At 34.0% G+C, this 13,071-nt stretch overlaps 1 protein-coding gene across 3 annotated transcripts in view; it reads left to right on the top strand.

The window, feature by feature from the left end:
- Window positions 1–13,071, top strand: part of LOC118187236 (uncharacterized) — a 46,538-nt gene that overhangs the window by 5,232 nt on the left and 28,235 nt on the right. For 2 of the 3 annotated variants that reach the window (XM_035357406.2, XM_035357409.2), the window contains exon 2: window positions 4,256–4,358. In XM_035357406.2, coding sequence (XP_035213297.1) covers window positions 4,279–4,358 — 80 coding nt within the window. In that variant the 5' untranslated portion in view covers window positions 4,256–4,278. Of the gene's footprint in view, window positions 1–1,052; window positions 1,128–4,255; window positions 4,359–13,071 lie in introns of all 3 variants that reach the window. The other variant, XM_035357407.2, reaches the window with a different exon arrangement.

Raw genomic sequence — 13,071 nt, forward strand, 5'->3', positions numbered from 1 at the left:
ATATTTTTTGTTGTACAAGAGTGTGGATGACCAAGTCTGCGGTGCAGGAAGTCGGAACTTTTAGTTTTCGTAACGTAGACAGTTGTCATCTTTTCTTCGATTATGTACAGTCTTCCTTTTTTCTCATCAGATAGAAGAGTGTCTCCATTTTTACCAATCACTTTGGCTTTTCCTTCAGAAAATTCTACTTTTAAGCGTCTTTCTTCAATTCTACTCCAATGGATAATAGATTTCCTCCTAGTTCTGGAACATATAGGACATTTTCAATAGTGATGTTTTTTTTCTCCATTTTCTTCTCCAACAGAAAATGAAATATTTCCAATTCCAGTGACCTTTATTCTTTCTGTATTAGCAACTTCAACTTCAAATGTATACTTTTTAAGGTGTGAGGATTTTCTTTTATCATCATTCTGTAGCTCCACTGTCTAAAATCCACAGATTACTTTTCCTTGATTTTTCTTCGTTTGCCAGAAGTGCAATGTTTGTCTTGAGGTCAAATGCAGTTTTGGCACCATTTTGGTTCTGATATTTGGTCTCTTCACAATTTTTAGAGATGTGCCCCCATTGGCCACAGCTGAAGCATTTAGTATTTCTTCCTCTGTTAGTTTCTTCTTCATTTGGCGTTTTAGATGCATACTTCTTCACAGGTTTTCCAAATGCAGGCTTCTTCTGGTTGATTGCAAAACTTCAGCCAAAGTGTATCATGAAGCTTGTTCTTCATGATACACTTTGGCTGAACTCTCATTTCTAACTATATGTTTCTCTTCTACATTTAGCCTTGGTTTTACAATTGTAGTTGACAGATTTGCTTCATCTTTTTCCAAACTTAGGATGAGCGATTCATAACTTCTAGGCAGTCCCAATAGCATCACTAGGCCACTTCTCTATCTGTGCATGCATATCCACCATTTGCTAATTGTCTATGTAAGTCCGTTAATCTTGCTAGATAGGATTGGACAGACTCATTTGGCTTTATATTTATGCTAAAGAATTCTCTCATAAGTTGCAGTACATGAAGCAAACTAAATTTTGTATGCATTTCATTTAAACAGCTCCAGGTGTCTCTGGCTCTAACAAAATCTTCGATATCATCTAGAAATGCATCTTCAACTATGAGGAATAATAGGGTAAGAGCTTCATCATTCTTTTTTCTCTCCGCTTCATTCATTTCAATTCCATATCCGGGTTACACTGCTTCCCAACATCTCTTCTGCATCAGCACGGCATGTGAACGGATACACCATGTGTAATAATTGTCGCCGTTTAGTTTCAGCATTTTATAACCTTCAGGTGTCATTCTTCAAGTAAATAAATCGAGCTAAATTCACCAGAAAAAAATTTATTTACTTCGTAAAAGGATGGTTATCCAGCTCACTTCAGATTCACGACATGGTTAGGCTTCAGTGCTATCTTCAATCTTGGGTCGTTATGGCATTTCCTTTTGAGCTTCGTGCTTTGTGTTAAAATTTAAATTATTAGTGTGTTAAATAAATGACATAGTCCAGGTTGAACAATAAAATATATTGGGAATATTTTGGTTACATGGGAACGAGCAACCACAGTAATGCACACCAGATAAGGACAATACAACAACAGCACTACTGTTGCCAACTAACATTAAGTAAATGTTGTGATTGTCACGCATTTTTTTTTTTTTTTTTTTTTTTTTTTTTACAGCCTGAAAAGCTTCAACTGAATTTCAGCTTTATAAAACTGTTAGTGCTTTATTTTATTGATTGAAATTATAAGGGTCGTTCAAATGAAAGTGGCATTGCTATAATAACTCTTCCATTTTAAGAGGAAGATAACAACGTATGCACTTATAGAGGACACAGAATGCTGGGAGTGCATGCAATATTGTCATACCCCCCCCCAGGTGCATGTGTGATAGCGTGGGAGCTCATTAAAAGGCCTCGATTGCATCATGGATGCTTCCAAATTTCCATCATGGATGTCAGTTGGTCGTGCAATTTTCAACAGTGGAAAGTGGGAGTGTATGAAACACAGATCAGTATTCCAATGGTGTATAGATTTTCAACAGTGGAAAATGGGAGTTTATGAAACGTAGATAAGTATTCCAATGGTGTAAGGGTTTTCATAGTGGAAGAAGGAGTAATGACGATAGGCCACAACCTGGTCAAGCACATGTGGTGAACACTAAGGAAGCAGTTGCAGATGTGGACCATCTCGTGAAAATGAATCAGCGAGTCATCACTTGAGAAATAGTGGAGAAAATGTCTGTGAACTTAGGAAGTGTGCACACAGTGCTGCATGAAAGGCTGCCATTCCACAAGGTTTGTGCGCAATGGGTGCCAAAACATTCGACAGAGGAGCAGAAGATTCATCTCGTGTCTGTTTCCATGTTTCGGGGTACTACACCTTATGTAGTACCCCGAAATGGAGAACTAAACTCTTTCAAGGATTTTTGCTGCTGATAAAACAGGGTGGAATCACTTTGATCCAGCCACCAAAAGCATGAGCATAGAATGGCGACACTCTTTATCTCCATGCCTAAAGAAGGCTCGCACGTCCACTAGAGCTGGTAATGTCATGTTTGTGTGCTTATTTGAGCTCAATGGCCCACTACTGTTGGATTGACTACCTAAGAGCTCGACTGTCACTGCTGCCGTGTATGGTGGCACATTGCAGAAACTGAGAGAGAAAGTGAAGAAACACAGACATGACATGCTGTCACATGGGGTTATCCTCTTGCATGATAATACTCATTTCTCATGTGGCTGTGGCATGCCAAACATTGTTATGGCAGTTCTACTGGGGAGGTTCTTGAGCATCCCACTTACAACACGGACCTCTCGGCATGTAACTACCACATCTTCAGTCCACTCAAGAATTCTCTGAAGGTCCGGTAATAGTAATGTCCAAGCTGCCGTTGAAAACCGTTTTCACAACCAACCTCGGAGTTTCTTCATCCAGGGTATCTATCGTCTCGCTGATTGCTGGGACACACACAAGGTGACTTTGTCTAGCCTATCTGCTACGGTTGTATTATTTCTTTCTTTTGTATACTACTTTATATTAATATCATTAAACCATTTCTCAAATTGACTGAAGTACCACCTTTATTTGAACGACCCTTATAAAAATAATGTATGAAATTGCAGGCATATTATTATTTTGTTTTATTTTATTACAAAGTATATTTTTCTATATTTTTTAAACAAACAAACAAACAAAAAAAAAAAAAAAAAAAAGCTGCATTCATAAAATTTATCATAGATGCATCACTTTGTAAAATAGGTAATCCATATGACACGGGCTACTGATTTCTTTTGATCTCTAAACTGGGATATTAAAACATTATAAAAAGAAAAATTAATAAAAAAAGATTCTTTCTTGTTTCTTAGCATATCCAGAAGAGCTACTAACATATTTGTATGTGGTGTCTTCAAAGCTAATGAATGTTTTGGCTAGGAATAACTACTGTTTCTGAAGACACGAACAGTTTTATTTTACACAGATACATATTTAAGACCCACAGAAGATTGTATATAAAAAAGTTCTTGATTTTCTATTGAAAACATTAAGCATTTACTCTTGTTACTAAATTACTAATAAAATAGAAACAAAACCCACTGATATTGCTTGTCACAGTTCTTTCTCTGAAGCATCAGTGTGGCTTTTCAAAACATTACTGTGTTCCAGCTTCAAGTATTTCCAGCATTTATAGAGTAGCACAGGGTCATCTGCTGGTGAGGAAAGTAATTTCTTCCACATGTATATATGTGTAACATATATAATGTGTAACATATATGTATATTATATAAACATACATAATCGATTGAAAGAAATTGGGCACACGAGCACTGAAGAAAAATTAATATCACATAACAATAAACTAAAAAATCTATATATTTTCTTGGTTCAAAAGGAAGCAATGTGAAAAATAAAAATGTCTTAACTAATAAAAGCAACGTAATGAATGAGTTTTTCTTCAAGTACATTTATTTTTCACATAATCGTGTTGTATCAAGCTCTACTTCTACACTAACTCATCCGCAATGTCCTTGTAATGTTTTAAAATATGCTGTACATTGTATTTTCTCCCCCACTTGTCCATGATTATTATATGTTATTCATGCAGTCATTCACATGTCACATTTATTATTGTTACAAAAGCTTCATTTTTATAAGTCTGCTCTTTGGCTGGAGTATGAAAAGAATTGCTTTTATATGCTCTGTATCTCATGACTAATTATTTTTTAAGCTTTAAACAATTGGAATTTTATTTATTTAGGTTAAGTCATTAGTCGGGAAGCCATGACGAAGTTAACAGAACATACAGTTCTGGCTCGAACAAGAGCCCAGGACTTAAAAAGTGTTCGGAAATTAAATGCTTGGTAAGTTGTTCTAGAAGAAATATGTATTATAATATTGTTGTCCAAGTTGAAAGAAATGTGTATTAAAATATTGTTGTCAAGTCATTGTTGAATGCTACTATAATATGAGGCCCTGAATCCTTTAGAAGGGCTTACAAGATTCCTTAAAATGCAGTTATACTTGAATATCCAAAAGTTGCTAAATTTAATGATTAATTGCTGTTTGTACTTTTGAATAGTAGCTGTAGATGTCCGAGTAACTGAATGATTTGAACCATCAAATGATTGCATAGTTTATCAAATTAGTTAATTTTTACTTAATCTGCTCAGGCACATAACTATAGTAAAATAAAACCATTTTATTTTACTATAGTTATGTGCCTGAGCAGATACAGAGATAATATATTTAATGGAAAAGCTTTTAATTATTAGAAATCAAGTAAAAAAATAAATAATTGTTATGGAGATGGTTTCCTATAATTCAAATTTATTTCATAAATGAAAAAAGAAAGAGACGTAACACTAGATAGTTATCTATAGTAAAGTTATCTTGTGTTTAAATTATATTTTAATTGATAGTTAAAACATTAAGATTTCAGAAAGTAAAGCTAACGTTTTTGACTATAAAAGTGAAATTCTAAGAAACAGATTAAATTGTGCTTAAACAGTAAAATTGAAATTTTTTATAAAACCTTTTTTAACATTCTCATGAAGCAGTAATAAAATACAAACACAAAATTGCTGCTTTTCGTATAATTCAAATAAAAAAAGAAAGAGATGTAACACTAAACCGATATAGTTATCTATACACTGGTCTGCAAAAATTAAGGACGAGACGGTTTTTTCAATATAACTTTGTACAAAACCTTTCCAAATCAACACATTTAATACCGTAAGATCCCCAATACGTCAGGACATGAGTAATGTAAGCAACACTTACTAAAAGAGAAATCAGAGGAATAAAAAGAAGCTTTATTGAAAAAGTAGCATGGAGCGCAATGCGACTAAGGGCCGGAACATTCCTGTGTAGGGTGTTCAGCAAGAAACATCCGGTCTTTTATAGGGAATATGATCTCCCCTGACTGCTAGACAGGTTTCACAGCGTCTGCCCATGCTGAGAATGAGGGTGTCAATGAGTTGTTGAGGCATTGCTGCCCATTCGTCTTGCAGCACCAGTCGAAGCTTCGGAATCGTTACTGGTGGTAAGGTACGAGCTGCCAAGCGTCAGCCTAGAAAATCCCATACATGCTCGATGGGATTGAAATCCGGAGATCGTGCCGGCCAATCCATATGTTCAATATCCTCACTCTCTAAGAGCTGTTCGGCAGCTACTGTGCGATGACATAGTGCATTTTCGTCCATGAAAAGGAACTGTGGACCCATAGCGCCTCTAAAAAGACGCACATATGGAAGAAGAATCTTGTTACAGTAACGAGTCCTGTTGACTTAACCTGCGTCAAAAATGTGAAGGTCTGTACAACTACCAAGCATGATGCCTCCCCAAACGAAAACACCGCCACCTCCATACCTGTCCCTTTCAATGATGTTCGAGGGATGATTGCGGCTTCCCCGCTCTTTCCAGATGAGTATGTGATGAGAATCGCTACTCAGACTGAATCTGCTCTCATCTGTAAAGAGTAGTCGTCCCCATTCATTGTCTCTCCAATTCCGGTGTTCTCGGCACCACAGAGAACACCTTCTCCGATGGGCAGGCGTTAGAGGTACACACCGTACAGGGCATCGTGCAAACAGACCACCACCGTGCAGTCTTCTGGCCACGGTAAAACGCAATATCGGTCGTCCAGTCGCCTGTGTTGTGTGTCTAGCGATTTCTCCCGCTGTGTGCCGCCTGTTTCTTCTGGCCTGTAAGGCAATATACCGGTCATCTGCGGGTGTGGTTCCTCGTGGACGACCACTACTAAACCCATGGATAGCTGTTCTTGTAGTTTGAAATTGTCTCCAAAGTTGTGAAACGATGCTGTGAGCAATTCCGAACTCTGCAGCCACACTTGTCACGCTGCTTCCTTCCTCCAACTTCCCAATGATTCGACCTCGGGTAAAAGCATCCAGATGTCATCTAACAGATTGATTATTTGCCATTTTTCGCTGAGGCAGCAACTCGGTGTGATTTTAACTGCTATGCGGCGTGCAATCTCTGTGCCAGAAATACTGATCTTACACCGACAACATGCTTTATACTACTCAGACACTCCCCCATTACGTCTACCTGCATATCTGCGCATGTGCTACCGTACATCACCTTACTTAATCTCCTGATTGGTCTTTCTGTCCGCTCTGCCTCTTCGTTCAGCTGATATGCTAATTTTTCGACTTCATCCTTAATTTTTGCACACTAGTGTAATTAAGTCGGCTTTTATTTAAGTAATGTTTTAATTGACAGTTAAAAATCAAAATTTCAGATAAGCTAATATCTTTGACTGAAAAAAGATATATATATAAATATACATATAAATACAGATGATATATATATATATGTAAAGAAGCAAAAAAATGTTCTGTGTGAAATAGCAAGTAAAAGGTTAATTTGCACTTAAGTAGCAAAAATAATTAAAATTTTTATATAAATTTTTTTTAGAAACTAATATGCAAAACTAAGCAGTATGTAAATAAATTTTGTTTGGAACTACTCTTATGTATGCCCTCACTTGGCAACAAATTTCTTGCCAAATATTTTTGGCAAGAAACTCCACGGTGCCATATTACTATCTAAATTTTTTGTCTATATTTTGAACTAAAATGTCTCCAGAAACGCGTTTTCGCACATGCAAAAACCATGTTTTGAACACACAATTTAATCTAAAAATCTGAAACAAGGAAAAAAAAAAGAAAAAAAAAAAAATTAAGATAGCAAAAACACAAAGTTTCTAGCCAAAAATATTTGACAAGAATCCATGTACATAGCAGTATGTTTTAACTTAAAAATCTGCGAACTGCACAATCTATGCAGCAAAGGAATCTATGAACTACGCACACGCTTTAATAAATTAACATAACAATAAATTTCAAAGAATATTATGTACACAGCATTTTGTTTAAACTTAAAAAAACATCTATGAATTGTACAATCTAGGCATTATGCACAAATCAACAAAATAAACTAAAATAAATTACAAACAATTCAAAAAACAACAAAAATTCATAGTAAGAAAATGATGAATGTAACTTCTACAAAATGAAAACAATAAAATAAAATGCACTTATCATAATGACTGCTTCTTCGGACAGCAGAACGTAGCTTTAATTTGCTGCCACATACTCTATGGTATTTATATGACCAGACTCACTATCCACAAAATTGATACTATAGTTCACAAACAAATGTTCAAAATCTTCTTTTCCTAAATCCTACAAGGATCCGGCAAAGTAAATGAGTTGTTTGCAAAACACCTATTTCACTGATGTTGAAATGCGGTTTTAGCATGTTAGTCTTTCTAGATTGACATTTAATTTCATTATTACAAGATACTGTACTTTCATTTGTGATATTTTTGGTGATTCTTGTTATCATAGAATAACAGTTAAACAATTATTTCCATGGAATTTGATAATGACTATATAGTCTGATGAACATTTGACAAGTGATAGTTGTACATCTGATATTCATTGCATCTCAAAGTGTTCACTGTGTTTAGCTAATTAAAATAGTCCATCTGAATCTCTTCAAGCCATTAAGCTAGATGCTTTGCTTTGTAAATAGAAACTGGCCTGAAATCAAACTTACGCAAATTATTACCTGTTTGAGACTGATCTCATTCTATAAGAAGTGTATTGTTATCCATAATATGAGAGTAGACATCTTGTGCCAGTTTACATATTGTGAACCACTCAAGCAGGATAGTGGTTAGCGATACTGACTGTTGTACTGAAGGGCCTGGGTTCTGATCTAGGAGCAGGCATTGATGTTTGTCAATATATAGTGTGTGTGCGGCATGGGGACAATGTAAATATGTGGATAGGCAAAAGTTATCTCGAGAACTTAGTGGTAGGGACCTGTCTTCCCCTACCACTAACTATTATGACTGCTAAGTATTTCCTTAATATTAAATGCATGCATGTATTTTATTTATTTAGCTTTGCTCACATAATGCTAATTTATATTTTGTGGATGATCAAGGGGATATCTGATCACTTTCAGCTTCACAAAATGCATACTATGCTAGTTAATAACTAGAAAAGTTCATGACTTTCAGTTAATTTCAGGTCACCAGTTGTAATTCTGCTGCAAAGTGTCTCTCTCTCTCTCTTTTTTTTTTTTTTTTCAAAAATAGCTGTGGTAGTTATGCAACGACATCATCGCAAGTAAACAAGATTATTTGTCTGATATTGTTCCCCTCAAAATTTTCAGTTCCTTTTTTGTTACATGCTTCCCTTCCTTTTCCTTCCAAAGGAAAGAAAATATGAATTACAAACTTGGGCAGCGTAATGACATCAGTATGTCATTGTCTGCCACTCTTTAGATTTCTGCTGAATTCAACTACATGAGAAGATGCAAATATTTTTAGCATTAAACAAAATTGGCAGTTTCAGATATCCTGTTAATTTAATAATATTTTTTTCATGAAACTGTTATGTATAGATTGAGTTAACCTTTTCTATCTCTAATTAGATTTTGAACCAAAATTAACATTTGGTGCCAAATGGTACATTGTTTAACCAAAAAGTACCAAAAATTATAACAGCTAAAAAAAAAAAAAAAAAGAAAAGAAAAAAAAGAAAAAAAAAAAAAAAAGAGGAAACATTGAAAGTATAAAAAAAAGAGTAGGTAGACATTTTAAAACAAACTAAATATTTAATCCTCTAAATATGTTGATCTCTTATAACGACTATTATATTATTTTTGATACTATGTCAAGTTATTCTTAAAATATATTTGAGCTACAAATTAAATATACTAGTAAAAAAATTAATAAAATAAAGGAACAACTATAAAAATTCATGACTTAAATAATTTTGCAATTAAAGCATGAAACTTACAATAGATCTTCAGCTTTTCATGTCTGACATATCTTCATAATGCAGAACTGTAAATAAGAGCAAAGGAAATGTGATATAAAGTGTGGTAGGGAAAAATTGATGTAACATTTGTTTATAGATACATAGAATAAAGTAATGAGGTGTGTTGTCACCCTTGAATTAAATGCAATCTTTATAGCGATTTTTCGTGATGTGTATTAGGTTGTACAGGATTTCCTGTGATAGAAAAGTGTGTTCATGATGAATAGCACTGAGATGGGGCTGCAATGATGCAAGTTAGTATCCTAGTGAATTCCATGTGTATTCTACTAGATATAAATCTAGAGCATATAATCAGCCCTTTCATCAACTAGATTCCTTCACCCTCAAAAAAATTAGTTACTAGCATAGTGTAGTGAAAACAAGTATTAACTATTATAGTGATGTTATTGCTGTTAGCACACCTAAACGACTTGCTAAGAACCTTGGCATTCAAATCTTGCCTACTCTTACTATGATTCCATTTATATTGTTGCCTGTCATGAATGTTTTCAGGCTTATTGCATGTGTTTTGCTTCTTTCAAATTGTAAGACATCCATAATCACTCTCCAAACAAAAATGAGACTCATCAACAAAGAAAACTCAACTTCATTTTGTGGTACTCTGGTCACTATGAGCTCTGCATCACTGCAACCAGGTACATTTTGCAGCCTGAGTTAGTAGAACACAAATCATAGGTTTCCTTGGACGCAGCTTGTCTCTCTCATGGTATATCTGAACTGTTGAGTTCCTGTAGCTGTAACAAACTCCCTTGCGGTCGGGGTCGATGCCAGTTGTCTATTTCTATAGCAATCATTGCTAAAATAACAGTCCTAAAAGTCTGTTGTGGCACATTTTCAGCCTTGTCTTAGTTATCTGTATACATCACCAGTGTCTGAAATCTATTTTCAGATTTTTGCCATAAGGCTTTTGGTTATTTTTAGGTCATTACAAACCTATATCAGCATTTGTTCTGGTTCCATTCTCCTACTCCTCAACAGTTGGTTCTTTATTATTTTTTGTTTGTTTTATGGATTTCATTGGCCATGTGCTTAATAGTTGAGTTTCTTTTCTTTATTATTTTTGACTTGTTTTATAGATCCAATTAACCAAGTGATTAAAAGTTGATTTCTTTGCTTGCACTTTGTTATTGATTTTTTTTTTATGACAATTTAGTTCAATCTGGATTAAGATTCTTGCAAATAGAAGAGAAGAAACATAATTTCTCAGTCAATCAGTTTTCATTCAGTGACAGTAATTGAATTTTTTGCCTTTCATGGCTTCATTAAACTTTTAAGTTTTTCCTTTGTTTATGAATTTTGCTAATTAAAAAAAAAAAAATTCTTTGACATTTAAGATCGCAATTTTTCTTTCTTTTCATTGGAGAACTATGCAGCTTCAGCGCATGTTGGGCTTTTAGGCAAACAATTTGGAATTGTTCTGTTATTGGCACTGGATTCAGAAATGTGTGAACCTATGAACATGTGTTTGTATGTATGTGCACATACATATGTACATGCATGTATGAATGCATACATTTCTGAACTCGGTCCTGATAATAGAACAGTACTTATAATTCTTACCTTTTAATTAATTGGCTTTCTCTCTCTCCATATATATAGTTATCCTTTTATTTTTTCTTGTTAGTATATAACTGTCGTATCAGACTCGCAGTGTATGAATCTTGAACAAGTCATTTGCAATCCTAAAATTATTAGACTAGGAAACCTTCATACCTAGTCACAGAATAACTTTGGCATCCATGTTATTTTTAGTACTCGAAATTATTACAGTCAAAAGTCGTTAATCCAGACTCGTCGGAACTTCGGCAATTCCGGATTATCGATTTTTCCGGATTATAGATCATCAGTTTAAATCTGGTAAGATGGCATGCCGAAATTATAAAATTAAAAATATGAAACCGTAATTTATGGAATAAAGAACAATTATGATCTAAAGGGTATCAAAATTTACAAAAAAAAGCTAAATATTTATTTGCTTACTTTATTAAACATTTCTTTCAATGTTAGTCGTTTGTTTAAGTTGCTTTGTTTTATGTGATAATACTTTCTCTTTAATTCTATAAACAGACATAATTTCTTGTTCAGTTACAAAGTTCCGCTGTTCAAGTCCTATAATTGCTGTGTCGAGAATACCGACTAATTTGTCAATTGAAATTTTTTCGTTTTCAATAACCTCTGTGTCACTTTCTTCACTATCGGAAGCGAATTATAATGACGAGGAATTTGATTTAAATCATATCAAAGACGGAGTACATCGAGATGAAATACTACATTTAGTAAGAAAATTATAAGCCAAATAAAATAAAAACATCTGCCCTGAAGATAAGGATAGTGCTGACAGATCAACTTCCAATTCATTGCGCGCCGCGTCATTTCCCTTCCCCCGCAGAGCAGCGTGAAATTGATAAACATCTTTCGGAATGAATAGATAATCAAAGGATATGCCTTTATCCATTTTTTGCAGCAATTCCACTTTCTGTTTAATGGACTTCGAAACATACTTTCGTTTTGTAAATCCTTTACATATTAGTAAATATATATCGGAAATTCTATTTGACATAATCGAAAGTTCAAGCTTACTTTTATAAAATTGCTCTAACAGTCTGCAAAAAATAACAAGCCGACTCCAATTCGAAGATTAAGGAACAACGCAATCTGCAACATTAACTGAATTAGATAATTTTAGCTTAGCTTATACCCTCCGTTATACATTAAACATGCATGCGTAAACGTATTATGCGCATGCGTACACGCATATTCGCAGCCGTAAAGGTCTTACGCGCATGCGTAAATGCCTATGCGCATGCATCAATGTGACGCATGCGCAGAAAGTTTGTAGCTTTGATGTCCGGATTATGGGTGACCGAATTAACGACTTTTGACTGTATATATTAAAATATTTTTTTATCCTACTTGTAAATAAAGTACTTTAACAAAATAAGTAAAAAAGGATAATTTTTTTAAAAAATAAATCTCATAAAATTCCAGATAGAGTCTAAATATTTGATCATGAATATGAATTGAAATCAGTAATCAACAGGGCAATCAGATAACATTGTATTTATTGTATCTTCATATTTTTATTGAGCTAACTTTATGAGAATACCTTTCAAGATCATTTCATTTTTTTAGTGTCGCTTATACAGAATGAAATAATGTATTTTAACTCCTTTAAGGGAGACACAAACATAATATTATAATAGTAGTAGATCTCTCATACCAAGTTCTGAGCTCGAATTTTGGACAAGGCTTAGCTATTTCCATTGTTTCTCACTTCCTCCTGCAGATAGGTTTATTCTTTGTGGTGCATCCTGACAAATGTTGCCCATAATAAAGCGTTGATGTGATGGTTATTCCCAACAAATCTGAGTCAGCAATCGTTTATTGGGGGAATTTTCATTGATTGAATGGAACTGACACATGTTTACAAAAGATGAAAATTTGGCAAATTTCTTGAAAATCATCATAAATTGAAACTAATAATAATAATTGTAAAAATTTGAAAATGTTATAGATAACAAATGTGATTTATTTAAATGATTAAATTAATTGAAATTCATTTAAGTTAACTTTAGAAAGAAATAAAATTTCAGTCATCATTATTTGTTGGTTAATAAATTAATATGAAATGCTTTTAAATTTCATAATATTCTAACTAGAAACATAACTGCTCGAATAGGTATAAAAGTGCATTCTG

This window comes from Stegodyphus dumicola, chromosome 4 (genome assembly GCF_044657685.1).
Source record: "Stegodyphus dumicola isolate Sdum_Otavi_A_Nest chromosome 4, ASM4465768v1".
NCBI lineage: Eukaryota > Metazoa > Arthropoda > Arachnida > Araneae > Eresidae > Stegodyphus > Stegodyphus dumicola.